Source organism: Coregonus clupeaformis, chromosome 21, assembly GCF_020615455.1.
Source record: "Coregonus clupeaformis isolate EN_2021a chromosome 21, ASM2061545v1, whole genome shotgun sequence".
Taxonomy (NCBI): domain Eukaryota; kingdom Metazoa; phylum Chordata; class Actinopteri; order Salmoniformes; family Salmonidae; genus Coregonus; species Coregonus clupeaformis.
In genome coordinates, this window is record NC_059212.1 from 53,102,993 (window position 1) to 53,122,086 (window position 19,094).

Consider the following 19,094-nt stretch of genomic DNA (forward strand, 5'->3'; position numbering starts at 1 on the left):
ATAAAATACCCTTCCAAAGGAAATCCAGAAAAGCATTCAGAGTGACGATTGGAATAGTGGTGGTTGAGCAAGACCTGTGTCCTAATAACAGCTGGTTGTCTTGTACCTACACAGTCACCTCAACGCAAACTACCTGATAGCCTATCCAGAGCATGTTATATAGCCCTCAAACTCAACTCTGGACCTTGAAGCCAGTTCCACTGCATTTTTTCATTGTTCCCCTCTAATTAGAGGCTGATTTAGTCCTGGGACAATAGGTGTGTGCAATTAATTGTCAGGTAGAAAAGAACCAGCAGGCTTCGGACCTCGTAGGGTAAGAGTTGAGTACCCCCGTTATATAGCATCAAATGGCTGTTTGCTCCTCATTTGATAACCAGATGTAACTAACATCCTTAGCAATAAATATTTCATAAAACATCCTGTGACCTCACCCAAAATGTTGTTCTCCTAAAATCCCAAAATATTTTTTTTAGAATGAGTTTCCCCTACCAATTGTCCTCTAGTCAAACACGTACCTTCAACAGACTTGCATTCACAATCATCTCATACATCATGTTTTGTGTGTACAATATTTTAAAGTGTCACTCAGCTGCAATACCCTCTCAGGTAGTTACAGTTTGGCTCATATCTATGTCTCATCAAAGTGACAACCCTCAGGAAACACACACATTTTGAGGATATGGAGACTCAAAACTGAGTTGAGGTAAGGCACGGCATCCTCATCTAAAAAGAGTGCAATAGACATTCTTCTTGAGTGAGAATTCCTTAAAACTACCTAGTACAGTAAGAGGTGTGTTAAAGGTGGGAAAGATGTGTAGATATACAACTTATGGCATATCCATATAAACTTAGTTATAACACCTTAATATGAGGTAATATTAAGGGGACATACAAAATATCAGTCCAAAAGAGTCCATATTCATTTATCGGGTTATTTGTGTTGAAATGCAGTCTGCTGTTGCAATGCCTTCAGTTCTTCTCTTGGCTTCACAATGTAGTCTTTGTACATGGAATAAATTACGCCTGAAAAAAAAAGAGTGAAGAAAATGTTAAAAATGAAGATAATTTCCAAAACTGGTACATAAAATGACATTGTAACTTTGTACTGTAGCTGCTGTAACTATTACATAGGAAAGTGTACATCATTTCATACGGTATACTTTTTCATGTAACATAGCAACATAATGACGACATCTTCAGCGTGAGATGCTTTAAGACTTGTTTACACCTAGAATTTTTTTAAAAATCAAAATAGCTCTGTTTCCACATCCTGTGAGATCTGATCAGTATCCAAATCTGTTTTGGGACAGACATTTCGCCAGCAACCCCACAACACTGTGCTAAAATATTTCAATTTGGCGTGTGCCAGAAAACTGGTGGCTGCAACGTTAAATAACATTACAACCTCATCTGATCACAATGTTGACACTTGACACATTTAAATGTCATGTGTGGACACAAAGGTATTTGATCAAATACAGATTTCAAGTGTAATACCAGTGGGGTGTTCCAGAAAGCAGGATCATTACGTTACCAAGCAAACTTTGATAAATATAGCGTTTGATTTTCTAAATTATTTAGAACGCTTAACTTGAATATGGGTTGTTGGTTGTCGAGTCAATTATTTAAAATCTATATTTCTCAAAAAAATGTGGGACAGTTAGCTACCTGGCTTACTTATTGATCATGCTTTCTGGAACAGCCCCCAGGTGTCAACAGGGTCCAACAGCCTGTAATACTGTACATACCAATGGTCATAGCTCCCACCACGAATCCTTGGGCCATAACACGCATGTGGATAAGGTGCACTGACATCTTCATGTCTCCACGGCTCTTCAACTTGTAAAGTCTGTAGCCCACGATGGAGAAGAATCCTGCCATTCCTTAATAAAAAATAAAAACAAGTTAACTTAGTACAGAATATAAAGGACGACTGGGCATATAGGACAACAGCAATTGAATACATACAGTCAATATCTACATCAATACAACAATACAAAATAACAACAAATGTGCAGGTCCATGTCTTGCTTTCATTTGGTGATGTAACCATAAAGGTGCATGAGAAAACTATGATGGATATGGGATACAGGTGTGAGTGTGGGTGTGTGTGTGCTGTATACTACCAATGCTTTATACACACTAGATGACTGACAGGGGGCGCTGTTTTAAAGCCACTGCGCCTCCATCTTGGCAAGCCCCCACCAGTGTAAAAAATAGTTTAGAAGCAATGGGAATGTATTTATCAATGTCTACATTTGTTTTTGCAACGTTCTTTCTATTACAGAGACTTTAATGCATACCTTTACATATTATGTTAGCTAAAAAATAGTAATAATAATAATGTTTTCCTTAAAGTATAATTTGTATAAAGTTATAATGTTACTGTCCCCACTACAACAACAAAATATTTAATGCATATAATTTTGTCCTTTAAACATTTACTTGAAATACTGTAGGATTCCAATCATTCCTATGGAGGACTGCGTCTTCTGGGGAGTGCCAATATGGCCGACCGGTGGCTTCAAAGCCTCTCAACCGCCAATACATTGCATCAGCAATCCAGGGTTTATATACATAATTGTATACTACTCACCTATTGGGACAAAAGGATTCTCCTTCGCCTTTCGCATAAACTTAGAGTCTTCTTCATCATATGCAGACATCTTGGCTGAAACCAGAAAATATTATGATAATTACTCAGCGGTACTTAAATGTATAACATAAATCTACCGAACATGTTATTCACAATGATTGTCTCACTACATCAATGACACAGATAATGACATTAAATAGGCTATTAGCAGTCATATTATTGGAAAATATTGGGACATACTTATAGGTCTCAGTAGCCCTATTTGAGTTTGTAAAACCTACAACACCAAACGTAATCAATAACTTGAAGTAGAAGTTCAGATATCAGTAACATGGTGTTCTCTTAGAAAATACAGTAAAACCTCGACTTAATCTTTACATTAGAAATTATATCGGAGACTGTCAGGATGTAGCCTAATAGTTAATATCAGAGATTAAAACAATGTAACAATTTATTACTGAATAACATTATAATTCATTCATTTTGGCCTAGCTATATAAGAGTTACCATGTCGAGGACACTTTTTGAATGAAGGTCAAAGGGAACTTTTCATAGGAAATATCACTTGTGATACCCTACCTAAAGACAGCATCCAAAATAAGAACGAAAATGTTTTCTTACCGTTTTGTTTTGTCAAACTTCTATTGAAGATAATGGATCCCGAATGATTATGTGTGCGCTACACAGCAATTAGACATACGCACTGTCCTTACATTGAGCAACTCAAACAGCAGTCCAAAATTATGTAACATTTTCACACGCACATGTGACGTAGGCTGTCTTTTCCCCAATGAATTATCTCACAACTTTAGCCAAGAAAAACCCATCAACCTTTTAAAATTAATTTGTTAAATCTCTTGTTTATTATCCCTTGTTCATGGAACATTTTATTATGGCTTTCCCGGGAAAAGAATAAGCTCGAGCTGCAAATAAACTAAATCGTCCTCAGAAGAAAATCTACTCTATGAATAATTGTAGTTCTGGGGGGAATTACAAAATAGGTTTTGACAGAGCATATGCCTCCAAATAAAACGTGTTTAACTCGATGAGATACACATGTGTACGTATGTATTTCAAGGTCAGGTTATAGATTTATTTTTGAGCTACTTAAATTTTAAACGTCGTTTTAATGTTAACTGGAACGCCATTTCCCAGAGTGCAAAACTAAACGGGGGGGCGTGGTGTTTTCAAATTGGTTGGCTCATCCGATGTGCCAGCATGCACCACAACGTGCTAGAACAGAATGTACACTAGTCATTTTGGATCTCGTGCTGTGAATCCATGCATGAAATGATTATTTTAAACAACTCAAATATCTATCATAGGTTTATAGACAACTGACTAAAAACACAGTTGGTTAATGTTTTCAAAATGTGTTAAAAAAAATATATACCCTATCTATACATAAAATAGATTAAAGTTAGGTCTATAGAGTTATAGGTCTAGAGGTAAATCTTTGAGTCATTGAGTTCAAACCTAGCGTATAAACTGATCATTTAATTCAGATGTTTCCAAGAGGGTCTATAGTGAATTGTATTGCTTTGGAAATAGAGTTTCAATTACAACCAGGCATGTGATTGATAGGCTACTCTAAAAGGGCAAAACATCAACATATATAATATGTTGTGACATTTTTAAATAGAAATTGCTGATGGATAGTTAAAACAATGATATTAACTTATTCCACAAATATGCTGTCTGATAAGTTCAACAGATGCTGTATTTTGAGTTTCCATAAAGAGTTAAAAAAATCACAATGAGGATTTTCCATACCGATACGGAAGAGGTCATGACAAATACCAGGAAACAGATCACTACAGATGAACTGCTTACTTTGTCATACTCATAGTGCTTATTACTTTAAAGCAGTTTTTTTTATTGCTGGAACAGAACCTTTACTACTTGGTTTTAGGATTTCAGAAACACATTTTTTCCAGAGGTAAGCCTAATCTACCGCATGCATAAAACATCATACAGGAAAGTTGTTTCTTCTTCTTGATGGTATAACATCTGTCTGAAGTCTGTCTTTTACATTTCTCCTCCTTAGATACACAACAGGATAATGGATCTAAACATCCCAGAACTGAGTGATGACTATGATTACAGCCATTATTATGACTATGGAGATGAACCATTGGACGGCTTTGGACTTTGTGAAAAGGCACACGTCAAAGTATTTGGAAGAATTTTTCTACCCGTCTCTTACATCATAATTTGCACCCTCAGCATTATAGGAAATATACTTTTTATTTCAACTTTAATCAAATCCAAATATCAGAGGAAAACATTTCCTATGAATATGGCCATTTCTGATATGTTGTTTGCATTTACACTCCCTTTTTGGGCAGTGTATGCCCACGTTGAATGGATATTTGGCAATGATTCCTGCAAGACAGTTACTGTGATTTACATCACTACTTTGTACAGCAGTATCCTGTTCATCACTTGTATAAGTGTGGATAGGTATTTAGGTGTAGTATGGACTCTTTCCAGCTGGAACCACTGTACACCTATGAAAAACACCTTAGTGTGCTTTGTGGTGTGGAGCCTCTCCATCTTAGCAGCAGCTCCACATTGGACCTTCGTTCAGGAACAAGAGTTTCACGGTCAGAAGATTTGCACGTACCATTTTGGAGAGGAAAATCACTTGCCTCTGTGGAAGATTCTCATTAAATTTCAGCTGAATGTCTTTGGATTTCTCATACCTTTTCTGATCATGCTCTTCTGCTACCTGCGAGTCTGCTGTGCTGTAGCGAAGGTAAAAGTGGGACAGAGACCAAAGAGTCTGAAATTGGTCATGATAGTTGTTGTGGTATTTTTTGTGTTCTGGTTCCCGTTCAACTTTGTGTCCTTTTTACACTCCTTGCAACACTTGAATGTGATTTCTAATTGTGCCACAAGCCAATATCTGGATTTCGCCATTCAGGTCACAGAGGTCATCGCCTATAGCCATGGTTTTGTAAATCCCATTGTGTATGCCTTTGTCAACAAGAGGATTTGGAGGGGCTTTGCTAAGATGTGTGGGGGAAGATGCAGAAGAAGAACCAGTGATGAGTATGTGCTAGAGTGCTCCGACAGCACAGAGACCATGTCAGTTCAGAGTGGAGGAATAGAGTTACAAGCAGTTCAGAGCCACCTAGAGAATAATACTCATCAACCAACAAACACAGAGAGGAGAGAATCCTCCATAAGAGTTGAAATGGCTTAGCACAAATAACTGTTTACATTATTACATGCTAACTATATTGATTATTTACAATCACTCTCTATTTACAGTGTGTTTATGTCCTTCTATTCCTTGTATTCATAAACAGTATATCATTGTTCAAATAGGGGGGTATATTGGCAAGATACTGACAATAAAGATGTTTAATAGTTGAGCAGTTTTCTTGCTATCACACAGTGTACTGAAGAAAATGTATAAATAAAATAAAATCACTCAGCATACGTGTGACACCAGTTAAACCTCTTGGCTATGTTACAAGGATAACGACAAAGTGGTGTCCTCCCTTCCTGTAATTCATAGTTTCAATGCCAGTAAAGCAATTTTTGAAATCAGGGCTATGTACAAAACATTTTTTTTTTGCTTTGTCATGATGGGGTATTGTGTGTGGATTGATGAGGGGGAAAAAAAACAATTTAATCCATTTTAGAATAAGGCTGTAATGTAACAAAATGTGGAAAAAGTCAAGGGGTCTGAATACTTTCTGAATGCACTGTATCAAGGTAGAGGATATCTACTGTATTCAAGGGATATACAGTACCAGTCAAAAGTTTGGACCCACCTACTCATTCCAGGGTTTTTCTTTATTTGTACTGTTTTCTACATTGTACAATAATAGTGAAGACATCAAAACTATGAAATAACACATATGGAATCATGTAGTAACCAAAAAAGTGTTAAACAAATCAAAATATATTTTATATTTGAGATTCTTCAAAGTAGCCACCCTTTGACTTGATGACAGCTTTGCACACTCGTGGCATTCTCTCAACCAGCTTCATGAGGTAGTCACCTGGAATGCATTTCAATTAACAGGTGTGCCTTGTTAAAAGTTAATTTGTGGAATTTCATTCCTTCTTAATGCATTTGAGCCAATCAGTTGTATTGTGACAAGGTAAGGGGTGGTTTACAGAAGATAGTCCTATTTGGTAAAAGACCAAGTCCATTTTATGGCAAGAACAGCTCAAATAAGCAAAGAGAAATGACAGTCCATCATTACTTTAAGTCATGAAGATCAGTAAAACCGGAAAATTTCAAGAACTTTGAAAGTTTCTTCAAGTGCAGTCACAAAAACCATCAAGCGCTATGATGAAATTGGCTCTCATGAGGACCGCGACAGGAATGGAAGACCCAGAGTTACCTCTGCTGCAGAGGATAAGTTCATTAGAGTTACCAGCCTCGGAAATTACAGCCCAAATAAATACTTCACAGAGTTCAAGTAACAGACACATCTGAACATCAACTGTTCAGAGGACAGTGCGTGAATCAGGCCTTCATGGTCGAATTGCTGCAGAGAAACCACTACTAAAGGACACCAATAATAAGAAAAGACTTGCTTGGGCCAAGAAACACGAGCAATGGACATTAGACCGGTGGAAATCTGTCCTTTGGTCTGATGACTCCAAATTTGAGATTTTGGGTTCCAACCGCTGTGTCTTTATGAGACGCAGAGTAGGTGCACAGATGATCTCCACATGTGCGGTTCCCACCGTGAAGCACGGAGGAGGAGGTGTGATGGTGTGGGGGTGCTTTGCTGGTGACACTGTCTGTGATTTATTTAGAATTCAAGGCACACTTAACCAGCATGGCTACCACAGCATTCTGCAGCGATACGCCATCCCATCTGGTTTGCGCTTAGTGGGACTATCATTTGTTTTTCAACAGCACAATGACCCAACACACCTCCAGGCTGAGTAAGGGCTATTTTACCAAGAAGGAGAGTGATGGAGTGCTGCATCAGATGACCTGGCCTCCACAATCACCCGACCTCAACCAAATTTAGATGGTTTGGGATGAGTTGGACAGCAGAGTGAAGGAAAAGCAGCCAACAAGTGCTCAGCATATGTGGGAACTCCTTCAAGAATGTCGGAAAAGCATTCCAGGTGAAGCTCGTTGAGAGAATGTCAAGAGTGTGCAAAGCTGTCATCAAGGCAAAGGGTGGCTACTTTGAAGAACCTCAAATATAAAATATATTTTTATTTGTTTATCACTTTTTTGGATAATACATGATTCCATATGTATTATTTAATAGTTTTGATGTCTTTAATATAATTCTACAATGTAGAACATTTTAAAAATAAAGAAAAACCCATGAATGAGTAGTTGTGTCCAAACTTTGGCTATTACTGTATGTATAAAACTGCTAAAGATCTCAATGTAGCCTACTGCATTAGAATGATTTTGTTTTGTTAAAAAGTAATTTGTCACTGAGACTGGTAAGAAAGCAACTTTGACCCATCAGCCTTCCACTCCAATTCCTGCCAGGACAGAACACAATCACTGAAAAGTAGACCCAATTGAACAACTCTAAAATATCCCCTAGAAGACTGCAATAATATGCAAACAACATGGACCATAGTACTGTGAACCCTAATTCCTGACAGCAGGACAGGACACAATCACCGATAAGTAGACCCAAAGAGATTGAACTACTCTAAAATATCCCCTAGATTAGAATACTGTCAATAGTATGCAAACCACATGGACCATTGTACTGGTCAAAAGTGGTTGTGTAGTAAAATAATGTTTTTCCTATCTTTTTTGACCAGATGGCATGTCCCAAGAGAAAATAACTCAGTTATCCTTCAGATAGATCCTTTTCAAAAGAATGTGATGAATTCATATACAGGGGGATACTGACAATAAAGATGTTAATTAGTTGAACAGTTTTTTTTTGCTATCACACAGTGTAATGAATAATATAAAAAAAATAGTCACTCACAATATAATAATTTATAAAACTGCTATAAATCTCAATGTAGTCTACAGCATTTGTTATATAAGTAATTTGTCACAGAGACATCTAAATTCCTGTATCCCCAAGAGGTACTTCAAGGGTCATCATAGGGGTATGAAACAAAACAGGAAGGAACTTTGACCCATCAGACTTTCCACTCTAATTCCTGCCCGGACACGATCACTGATAAGTAGTCTCAAAGAGATTATACTACGACATGGAAACAACATGCAAACAACAACGACCATTTTACTGTGACCCCTTTGTAAAGAAGAATGTATGGTCAGTGGTGGTATAGATACACATGGCGAGGCGTGGCTCAATGTGACCACGCCCCCGAGTAGGGTAGAGCAGTAGGGTACTCCCATTACTCCCATGTAATTAGCCAAACTTTGGCGGCATCATCAGCAAACTACTGACACTTTTTGGTCCTTTCAATAAACGTTTTCAGCAGCCTCACATGTCGTTATTAACATACTTGGCGGTCACAACAACAAATTATTTGCATGATACTTATTCTGCCACTCTGACCGTAAAGCTAGTAAAGCTGTCGCATTATACTTACGTCACTGTTTGTTTACCCCTAGCTTGTTTGCCGGTTCGCTGATGTTATCTGGCTGGCTAGCGAGAGAAGTTAATCTCGAACTAATTCGCTAGTTTTAGATATGTCGTGTACCTACTTCCAGTCCTTGCCTGCCTTTGAACGGTCTAGGTATTTAGAAAATATGATTCTTCTTGGCTTGCCTAAATGTCCTTTCAACTTGCCGGAGACCAGCTGGGGAGACAACCCTACCAAATGGCCCAAGTAGCCTTATGGCGATATCCACACCTACATGGTGGAATCTCCAGGTTTGCATGAATATCCAAATGCAGAAGAATATTAAAGTTGTTATTTGGATGGTTACAGCTCACTAGTCCTTATTACAAGGTAACTAGGAAGCTGTTAGGCCTACTGCTGCTAGGTAGCTCTCGCTCTCTGCTCTCCCTCTCCCCTCTGTCTGTTCTTAATTGCAGGAGTGAAGTCTGGTGTGCGGGAGTCAGGGTTCCAGCTGCAGCTCATTCACCATAATCACCTCAGCCTTAAAGACCCGGTCAAACTTGCCACTCATCGTCAGATCATAGTCAAGACGACCATGTTAGTCTCGCTGCTGACTCAACCTGCTGGTTTTCGCTCTTTGTGTTTTTGGCCTGTTCTATTTATATTTATCCTGTGCCACAGATTATTGGAACCTGACTCCTGCCTCCGCTTCACTCCTGCCACCACCATCCTGCTTTCCACTACTGGACCTCACATTTGGACTCACCACGGACACTAGGACGTTACGGTACCACTCCTGCTCAGAACCCTGGATCTGTTACCCTCCCTGTAGACCTGGACTTGCTCTTCCCCTATTTTTGGAAACCTGGACAATTTAACTTTGAAATAAACCTGTTAAACCTTCTCTGGCTCGGTGTAGTTGTCTGCATTTGGGTTCATATTCAGTTTAAATCGTGACAGAAGCTTTATGCAATACACATAGCTCGATAGATGCAAACAAGTGTTAGCGACTTACCGGCGATGAAGTGCTTCGAACACACATAAATGTATCGATTAACCGGAGCACACAGCTTTCCATCATCATCGCGGCGTAATAGCCTGAAACAATGAGGTTCTTCTAACCTGGTCCTTGAGCCGTGGGAAACTTAATTTGGTGGTGTTTTTCTCCTACTATTGTTCAAACAAAACGGTAAGCAACAGCTTATCGGCATCGTAAAAGCAGGGTTTGCTAGCTAGTTAAGAAAGTCCTTCCGTATCCTTGTCTGTACATAATGCCCTGAATCTTTTCTACAACGCCCGGAAATCTGCCCCCTTTATTCTATGTACCCAACGCACTAGAAGACCAGTTCTTAAAGCCTTTAGCCGGATCCTTATTCTAGTCCTCCTCTGTTCCTCTGGTGATGTAGAGGCTTCCGAGCTGGTCATGGGTGCACTTCAGCCACGCTCAAGGTCCTAAACGATATTATAACCGCGATCGATAATAGACAGTACTGTGCAGCCGTCTTCATCGACCTGGCCAAGGCTTTCGACTCTGTCAACCACCGCATTCTTATTGGCAGACTAAATAGCCTTGGTTTCTCAAATGTCTGCCTCGCCTGGTTCACCAACTACTTCTCAGATAGAGTTCAATGTGTCAAATCGGAGGGCCTGTTGTCTGGACCTATGGCAGTCTCTATGGGGGTGCCACAGGGTTCAATTCTTGGGCCGACTCTTTTTCTCCGTGTATATCAATGATGTCGCTCTTGCTGCTGGTGACTCTCAGATCCACCTCTACGCAGACGACACCATTTTGTATACATCTGGCCCTTCATTGGACACTGTGTTAACAAACATCCAAACGAGCTTCAATGCCATACAACACTCCTTCAGTAGCCTCCAACTGCTCTTAAACACTAGTAAAACTAAATGCATGCTCTTCAATCGAACGCTGCTGGCACCCGCCCACCTGACTAGAATCACTACTCTCGATGGGTCTGACCTAGAGTATGTGGACAACTACAAATACCTAGGTGTCTGGTTAGACTGTAAACTCTCCTTCCAGACTCACATTAAGAATCTCCAATCCAAAGTTAAATCTAGAATCGGCTTCCTATTTCGCAACAAAGCCTCCTTCACTCATGCTGCCAAACATGCCCTCGTAAAACTGACTATCCTACCGATCCTTGACTTCGGCGATATCATTTACAAAATAGCCTCCAACACTCTACTCAGCAAATTGGATGTAGTCTATCACAGTGCCATCCGTTTAGTCTCCAAAGCCCCATACACTACCCACCACTGTGACCTGTACGCTCTTGTTGGCTGGTCCTCACTACATGTTCGTCGTCAAACCCACTGGCTCCAGGCCATCTATAAATCACTGCTAGGCAAATCCCCGCCTTATCTTAGCTCATTGATCACCATAGCAGCACCCACCCGTAGTCTGCGCTCCAGCAGGTATATCTCACTGGTCATCCCCAAAGCCAACACCTCCTTTGGCCGCCATTCCTTCCAGTTCTCTGCTGCCAATGAGTGGAACGAATTGCAAAAATCTCTGAAGCTGGAGACTCTTATCTCCCTCACTAACGTTAAGCATCAGTTGTCAGAGCACCTTACCGATCACTGCACCTGTACACAGCCCATCTGTAATTAGCCCACCCAACTACCTCATCCCTATATTGTTATTTATTTTGCTCTTTTGCACCCCAGTATCTCTATTTGCACATAATCTTTTGCACATCTAGCATTCCAGTGTTAATACTAATTGTGTAATTATTTTGCACTATAGCCTATTTATTGCCTTACCTCCATAACTTGCTACATTTGCACACACTGTATATATATTTTCTGTTGTATTTTTTGACTTTATGTTTTTTTACCCCATATGTAACTCTGTGTTGTTGTTTTTATCGCACTGCTTTGCTTTATCTTGGCCAGGTCGCAGTTGAAAATGAGAACGTGTTCTCAACTGGCTTACCTGGTTAAATAAAGGTTAAATAAAAAAATTATTTAAAAAAAAGTCAGTTGGACTCGTCTCTTTGGCTGATAATCGTGACGTACTTTCCATTTGACAGTCTATCTGTTCAAGCTAACATTTTAATGTTTCGAATAAAGTGTTTTTAGGTATGAGGTAGTTTGTTGATTAAGACGGCATGGAAGTATGAAAAATGACCAACCAAGCATATCTTAAATGTTTATAGAATTAACACAAAAAAAAGGAATACAGCAGTAGTCGGGTTATGAATAAAGTAGGCAATTTAAAATATATGAGTAACGCGAGTACCCTGTGGCTGTACCCTATTCGGAGGCGTGTTCATGTTAAACCCTGCCTCGCTGTGTGAATCTATAGTAAAACAAATGTATACTATAATTCTTGGCCAGATGGGGGCGGCATGTCCCAAGAGAAATTAACGCTAATCCTGTAGTACGCAGATCCTTTCTAAAATGATGTATTTCTAGGCTCCTCACTGACAAGATAGTATAGTGTGATGTTTACAGTATTCTCTATTTTCCTCAATCATTACTCAGGGTTTCAAAGTGTTATCATGGTGAGGGAAGTCCATGCTTAGTACGTTGCCACCCTACAGTTAAACTTAAAGTGGCACTACAGTCTCCTTTTCAAGTAATTTAACAGCTGATTTACTTAACAAAGGGCACATCTCAATAGGTGGTCCAGGTAAGTCATGACATGGTACAAGTGGGAGGGTGGGCCTTTCCTCTTTTGTTCTCTATTGCTCCTCTATTGGTCCTCAAGCAAGGTGGGAGGCTGATGACATCATACAAATCCCATCAGAACAACTCCTTGAATGCCTTGAAGTTTGCAGTTGTCTAAAACACACTATTTTGCTCAAAAACGTATTTGCTTGACCCTTTAGTGTGTGTGTACGTTACTGTATTTATAATTGGGATATCGCTTTTCAACAGTAAAAGTAAAACAATTGCTGGAGAATGTCTTTAAGGTTTGAAGTCCATGGACTTTCACACATCCAAATGAGTCCATACTACGTACAGTGTAGCGAAATGTAAACTTGGAGGGTGAGTGTTTCAACATTTCACAAATTACTATTTTTAGATCAAAAATATTTTACTTTTCCTAACTATGAAACCCCCTGAAAGTTGATTTCAATGGCCTAGAATTAGTTGCCCTTTCAGGAAGCTAGCAGGCAGTTTTTCACAATAGACTCTTATCTTTTAGATAAAGCGTACCTTGATACAATGTAAAGATGTCATCTGCCTGTAACATTGTTGAGGGAAAAAAAAACACACTGTTTTTATCACACACAAAATAGAGATCTGAATGTATTGTAAAAGTACTTACGGGAAACCGGGGCTAAAAGTAACACAGGGTCAGTTGTAACAGCTAAATGACTAAATTTAGAAACTACTTAGAAAGCTGTTTTTCAATGTGCTAATGATTGGTTAGTGTCTACATACCTGAGAAGTTTTAGGTGTACACATGAATAATTTTTTTGTTTTATAAATGTATTTAAATTTTTTAGGCCTTAAGTGAATATTCTCCATATACACTACCAGTCAAAAGTTTGGACACACCTACTCATTGAAGGGTTTTTCTTTATTTTTACTATTTTTTACATTGTAGAATAATAGTGAAGACATATTCAAGTCCATATTATGGCATGAACAGCTCAAATAAGCAAAGAGAAACAACAGTCCATCATTACTTTATGACATGAAGGTCAGTCAATACGGAACATTTCAAGAACTTTGAAAGTTTCTTCAAGTGCAGTCGCAAAAACCACCAAGCACTATGATGAAACTGGCTCTGATGAGGACCGCCACAGGAATGTAAGACCCAGAATGATCTCTGCTGTAGAGGATAAGTTCATTAGAGTTACCAGCCTCAGACATTGCAGCCCAAATAAATGCTTCACAGAGTTCAAGTAACAGACACATCTCAACATCAACTGTTCAAAGGAGACTGTGTGAATCAGGCCTTCATGGTTGAATTGCTGCAAAGAAACCACTATTAAAGGACACCAATAATAAGAAGAGACTGTGTCCTTTGGTCTGGAGTCCAAATGTGAGATCTTTGGTTCCAACTGCCGTGGCTTTGTGAGACGCTGTATGGGTGAACGGATGATCTCCGCATCTGTATTTCCCACCAAGGAGGATGTGTTATGGTGGGGGGTGCTTTGCTGGTGACACTGTGATTTATTTAGAATTCAAGGCACATTTAACCAGCATGGCTACCACAGCATTCTGCAGCGATATACCATCCCATCTGGTTTGGGCTTAGTGGGGCTATCATTTGTTTTTCAACAGGACAATGACCCAACACACCTCCAGGCTGTGTAAGGGCTATTTTACCAAGAAGGAGAGTGATGGAGTGCTGCATCAGATGACCTGGCCTCCACAATCCCCCGACCTCAACCCAATTGAGATGGTTTGGGATGAGTCGGACAGCAGAGTGAAGGAAAAGCAGCCAACAAGTGCTCAGCATATGTGGGAACTCCTTCATGACTGTTGGAAAAGCATTCCAGGTGAAGCTGGTTGAGAGAATTTCAAGAGTGTGCAAAGCTGTGATCAAGGCAAAGGGTGGCTACTTTGAAGAATCTCAAATATAAAATATATTTTGATTTGTTTAACACTTTTTTGGTTACTACATGATTCCATATGTGTTATTTCATAGTTTTGATGTCTTTACTATTATTCTACAATGTAGAAAATAGTAAAAATAAAGAAAAACCCTGGAATTAGTAAGTGTGTCCAAACTTTTGACTGGTACTGTATATTTATATATCATTTTTTATCAGTAAGAAGAGGTCTTTTGATTGGTATAGTTGATGACAATAATTATTGCTCAGATTAGACTCAAATTAGTAATTGGGGTCAGTTGTAACGCATGTTACAATTTACCCCTTACCTAAAGTGTATGGTATTTTATATAGTATTTAGAAACATTTACATAATTATATAAAATTGTACTTCTTTACATCAAGTTTCCCAGTACCACTAAGACAATACCTTTAGAAACATAAAAAAGGCAAATTCATACTTTTTAATACTAAAAGTATCTTGTATAAAATAAAAACATTTAGGCTACTTTTGTATTTTCATCCAAATAACAGTTTCAAATCATAACATTTTTCATAAAGGCAACAGTAAACATGTCATCCCCCACGAATGACGCAGCACCCCCTATTGAGCCAATTAGTGACAATTATTCAAACTTATGTTGCATGGATTAATGAGAGAGAGAGAGAGAGTAACAATCAAGTATTTTTTCCCTCACTTTTACTATAGAGCCCCCCTTGGGTCAATCAGTGTAATTTTGTAAATGCCGGATGTTGATGGCAAGACGTAGCTTCACCCAAGTTTGGTCAAAATCTTGAAAACAGGGCAGGAGATATACTTGTTCAGAGTTTGGTGGGGGACAAAAAGTCTAATTTGCAGAAAATCTATGTGTGGAGTTTATAGGTTCTATGTGGGAAAGTTGTTGCTCATGATGGGCTGCATATATATGTCATGACTGTAGATCAAACGGGACAGGAGATATGCTTGTTCAAAGTGTGGAATTTCAGTTGATTACTATAGCGCCCCCATTGGCCCGATTTGGACAAAACTTGGGTGAATGATGTGTCTTGTCATCGAGATCCCCCAACAGCAACTGCTCCCCAGGCGCTGATGACGCCGATTAAGACAGCCCCCCCACACCTCTCTGATTCAGGTTAATTGCGGAAGACACATTTCAGTTGAATGCATTCAGTTGTGCAACTGACTAGATATCCCTTTACTAATGTACGGATGGAGACAGATCCATAGTCCCCCTCTCGGTTTCATCGTGGGGGACAATTAACCATTGTTTTTACCATTGAAGACAGTGTTACATTTAATCCTGCAGGCTGTTACATTTAACCCCATCCACAGGGTCAATTGTAACACTTCACCTCCACCACTCTTGGTTTAATTGTAAATGACTGGTATGTCCTAGAAACATAGTTACAGTGTGTAATGGTAACTGAGACATGTTTGTTGTTTGTATAAATGTTTTATTTATCTACCTCAAACAATCCTTTCATAAATAAGCAAAAGGCAAAATGTGTTACTTTTAGCCCATGTCTCCCCTCCTTAGGCTCATCATTCCTTTGGGATTATAGGCCATTGATGACACTTCTCCATCACACCCTGTTCAGGGCTGTCTTCTCCAACTCATTGCACCCCATTCCAGTTTTCCTTGTATCTATAATATTAAAAGTATTTTAACTCAAACCATTAAGGACATGGGGACTATCAATCCTATATTTCAAGTACTGTAGGTAAGAGGAGGATTATGAAACATATTTACTGTAAATTACAAAATATTTAGCACTTACTGTAATATGCAATTACATCAATGTATTGACCTTTATACCTAATGTTTCAACAAACTTGCAACAACAAGGACTGTTCTGTACTTTCTGGGTAGTGCGCAATCTAGTTACTCATTAACTGCTGACAGGGACATCATCATTTCATCACTGCATGATTAGATCTGTCCATGTACGGTACAAAATGTTTACATTCTATTCTTTCCAAATGTTTATACATTTTTGGCTACAGTACTAAACATAGCTGAGTGTTGTAAAAGAAAGTGACTAAAACAGTCTAAACACCAAAGTCTATAGTGGTTCCCTCAGTCTGTAAAAGTGATTTAGAATATGCTTAGGGAAGGGGAGGAGCATGGCTATCCTAAGCAAAAAGGAATTCGAGCTGTGGCGCAGATGTGCTCAGTGAGAACGTAGAGGAAAGAACATGGGCTTTTTGCTGCCAATCCTTCTGGCTCTGCTAGCCTCTGTGCTGGGAGGATTCTACTTCCTGGGGGCCTTCAGGCAGCGTCGACCCGGAGAACCCCCACTGGACCGGGGCCCCATCCCCTGGCTGGGCCACGTCCTGGAGTTCCGTAGGGACACAGCAATGTTTCTGGAGAGGATGAAGAGGAAGCATGGGGATATCTTCACCATACAGCTGGGAGGATTCTATTTCACATTCCTCATGGACCCTCTGTCCTTCGGGATGGTCGTGAAGGAGGCTCGCGCCAAGCTGGACTTCACCAAGTTCGCACAGCAGCTGGTGCAGAAAGTGTTTGGTTACCACTCCATGGAGAACGACCACAAGTTTCTGCAGATGTCCAGCAACAAGCACCTGATGGGGGATGGTTTAGTGGTAATGACACAGGCCATGATGAGCAACCTACAGAATCTAATGCTGCACAGTGTAGGGACAGAGCATGATAACAATAAGACCTGGAATGAGGATGGCCTGTTCAACTACAGCTACAACATTGTCTTCAGGGCAGGCTACCTGGCTCTGTTCGGTAACGAGACACCCAAATCCACGGGGAGCCTGGAGAAAGCCAAAGAGGTCGACAGAGAAGAGTCCCAGGAGCTCTTCCGTGAGTTCCGTAAGTACGACCAGCTCTTCCCCAATCTGGCCTATGGGGTCCTGCCTCCGGGGGAGAAGAGGGAGGCAGAGAGGCTGAAGAGGCTGTTCTGGAACATGCTGTCAGTGCAGAAGGTGAGGACCAAGGAGAACATCAGTGGCTGGGTGCGCGAGCAGCAGCAGGTGAGGGAGGAGCATGGCATGGAGGACTTCATGCAGGACAGGTACATGTTCCTTCTCCTCTGGGCCTCCCAGGGGAACACCGGCCCTGCTGCCTTCTGGCTCCTCCTTTACCTCATGAAGCACCCAGAGGCCATGAAGGCTGTGCAGGGGGAGGTGGAGGAGGTGCTGAAGGAGACGGATCAGGAGGTGAAGCACGGTGGACCCCTAGTTGACCTGACCCGGGACATGCTGCTGAAGACGCCCATCCTGGACAGCGCCGTGGAAGAGACCCTCCGCCTCACCGCTGCCCCCGTCCTCATCAGGGCCGTGCTCCAGGACATGTCCTTCAAAATGGCTGACGGAAATGAGTACCGCATCAGGGAGGGAGATAGGGTGGCCCTCTTCCCTTACACCGCTGTTCATATTGACCCAGAGGTCCACCCCGACCCACTCACCTTTAAGTACGACCGCTTCCTGACCCCAGAGGGGGGTAAAAAAACAGATTTTTACAAAGGTGGGAAGAAGTTGAAGTACTACAACATGCCGTGGGGTGCTGGGATCACCATGTGCCCTGGGCGCTTCTTTGCCACCAACGAGCTGAAGCAGTTTGTCTTCCTCATGCTCACGTACTTTGACTTTGAGCTCAAAAACCCAGATGAAAAGATACCTGATATTGACATCAAGCGCTGGGGCTTTGGGTCCATGCAGCCAACCAAAGACATCCAGTTTAGATACAGACTCAGGTTTTAAAACTGAGACACAAACCAGCCTTTAGCAATGCTTTGAATGTAAATGTAAATTTTATGAGCTGTTAATCTGATGTTGATTATTATAAACTAGCTTGTGCCTAAACATTACTTTATCTAGAGTACATAGTACAGCAAAAGGTGGTACAGTATTACAATACTGGATATAATTTTTGTATTTATTAGAGGAAAAACCATCAACTTTCTAAAAAAAATGAAATATCTGGAAGGATTAGTTTTGAGTCAGCTGGAAAGCAGACACAAAATTGAAAGCTGACATGAGCAGAAAAAATTAATACTGTAAAGCTGGTTTGCAGATAGTATTAGAAACGCACAGATGTTCAAAACCAACTCCATGCAGGAGATGAGTTGACAATTATTTTAAGATACTGCTGTGTACTGTATTGCAGGGGCCCACCCACTGGAGAGCCAGGCCCAGCCAATCAGATTGAACAGAAATAGGGATCATAGCTTTCACCTGGATTCACCTGGTCAGTCTATGTCATGGAAAGAGCAGGTGTTCCTAATGTTTTGTACACTCAGTGTATGTCACAGTGCTTCTATGGCTATATACACCATGCCACTGCCTATTTCATTTGTTCATTTAGCAAACAAGACAGCTCATAATCCAGTGCCTTTATCACAGTCAACACACTTATATTTCAGCTTTAATTAGCTTTCAAAATGCAACATTTTCTCTCAGCCTCACGACAAAATGTGTAGAATTGCAGGAC

General features: G+C 40.3%; 3 protein-coding genes across 4 annotated transcripts; 2 read left to right on the forward strand and 1 right to left on the reverse strand.

Annotated features, from left to right (window-relative positions):
• Positions 1–898: 898 nt before the first annotated feature.
• On the reverse strand, positions 899–3,338 carry higd1a (HIG1 hypoxia inducible domain family, member 1A). 2 transcript variants are annotated; one of them, XM_041842376.2, is made up of 4 exons: positions 3,218–3,338; positions 2,597–2,671; positions 1,749–1,883; positions 899–1,023 (listed from the first exon to the last, which is right to left on the reverse strand). In XM_041842376.2, the coding sequence occupies exons 2-4, from the start codon at positions 2,664–2,666 to the stop codon at positions 932–934; spliced, it is 297 nt and encodes a 98-aa protein (XP_041698310.1). In that variant the 5' UTR covers positions 2,667–2,671; positions 3,218–3,338; the 3' UTR covers positions 899–931. The 2 variants fall into 2 exon arrangements, with proteins under 2 accessions (XP_041698310.1, XP_041698311.1); XM_041842377.2 differs by lacking the exon at positions 3,218–3,338 and adding an exon at positions 3,104–3,171.
• Positions 3,339–4,423: 1,085 nt separating this feature from the next.
• Positions 4,424–6,150, forward strand: LOC121534660 (atypical chemokine receptor 2). Its single transcript, XM_041841243.1, has 2 exons — positions 4,424–4,535; positions 4,644–6,150. Exon 2 carries the CDS (start codon positions 4,659–4,661, stop codon positions 5,802–5,804), a length of 1,146 nt encoding a protein of 381 aa, XP_041697177.1. The 5' UTR covers positions 4,424–4,535; positions 4,644–4,658; the 3' UTR covers positions 5,805–6,150.
• Positions 6,151–16,632: 10,482 nt separating this feature from the next.
• Positions 16,633–18,471, forward strand: LOC121535363 (5-beta-cholestane-3-alpha,7-alpha-diol 12-alpha-hydroxylase-like). The gene has a single exon (XM_041842375.2). The coding sequence runs from the start codon at positions 16,826–16,828 to the stop codon at positions 18,362–18,364; it is 1,539 nt and encodes a 512-aa protein (XP_041698309.1). The 5' UTR covers positions 16,633–16,825; the 3' UTR covers positions 18,365–18,471.
• The last annotated feature ends 623 nt before the right edge of the window (positions 18,472–19,094 follow it).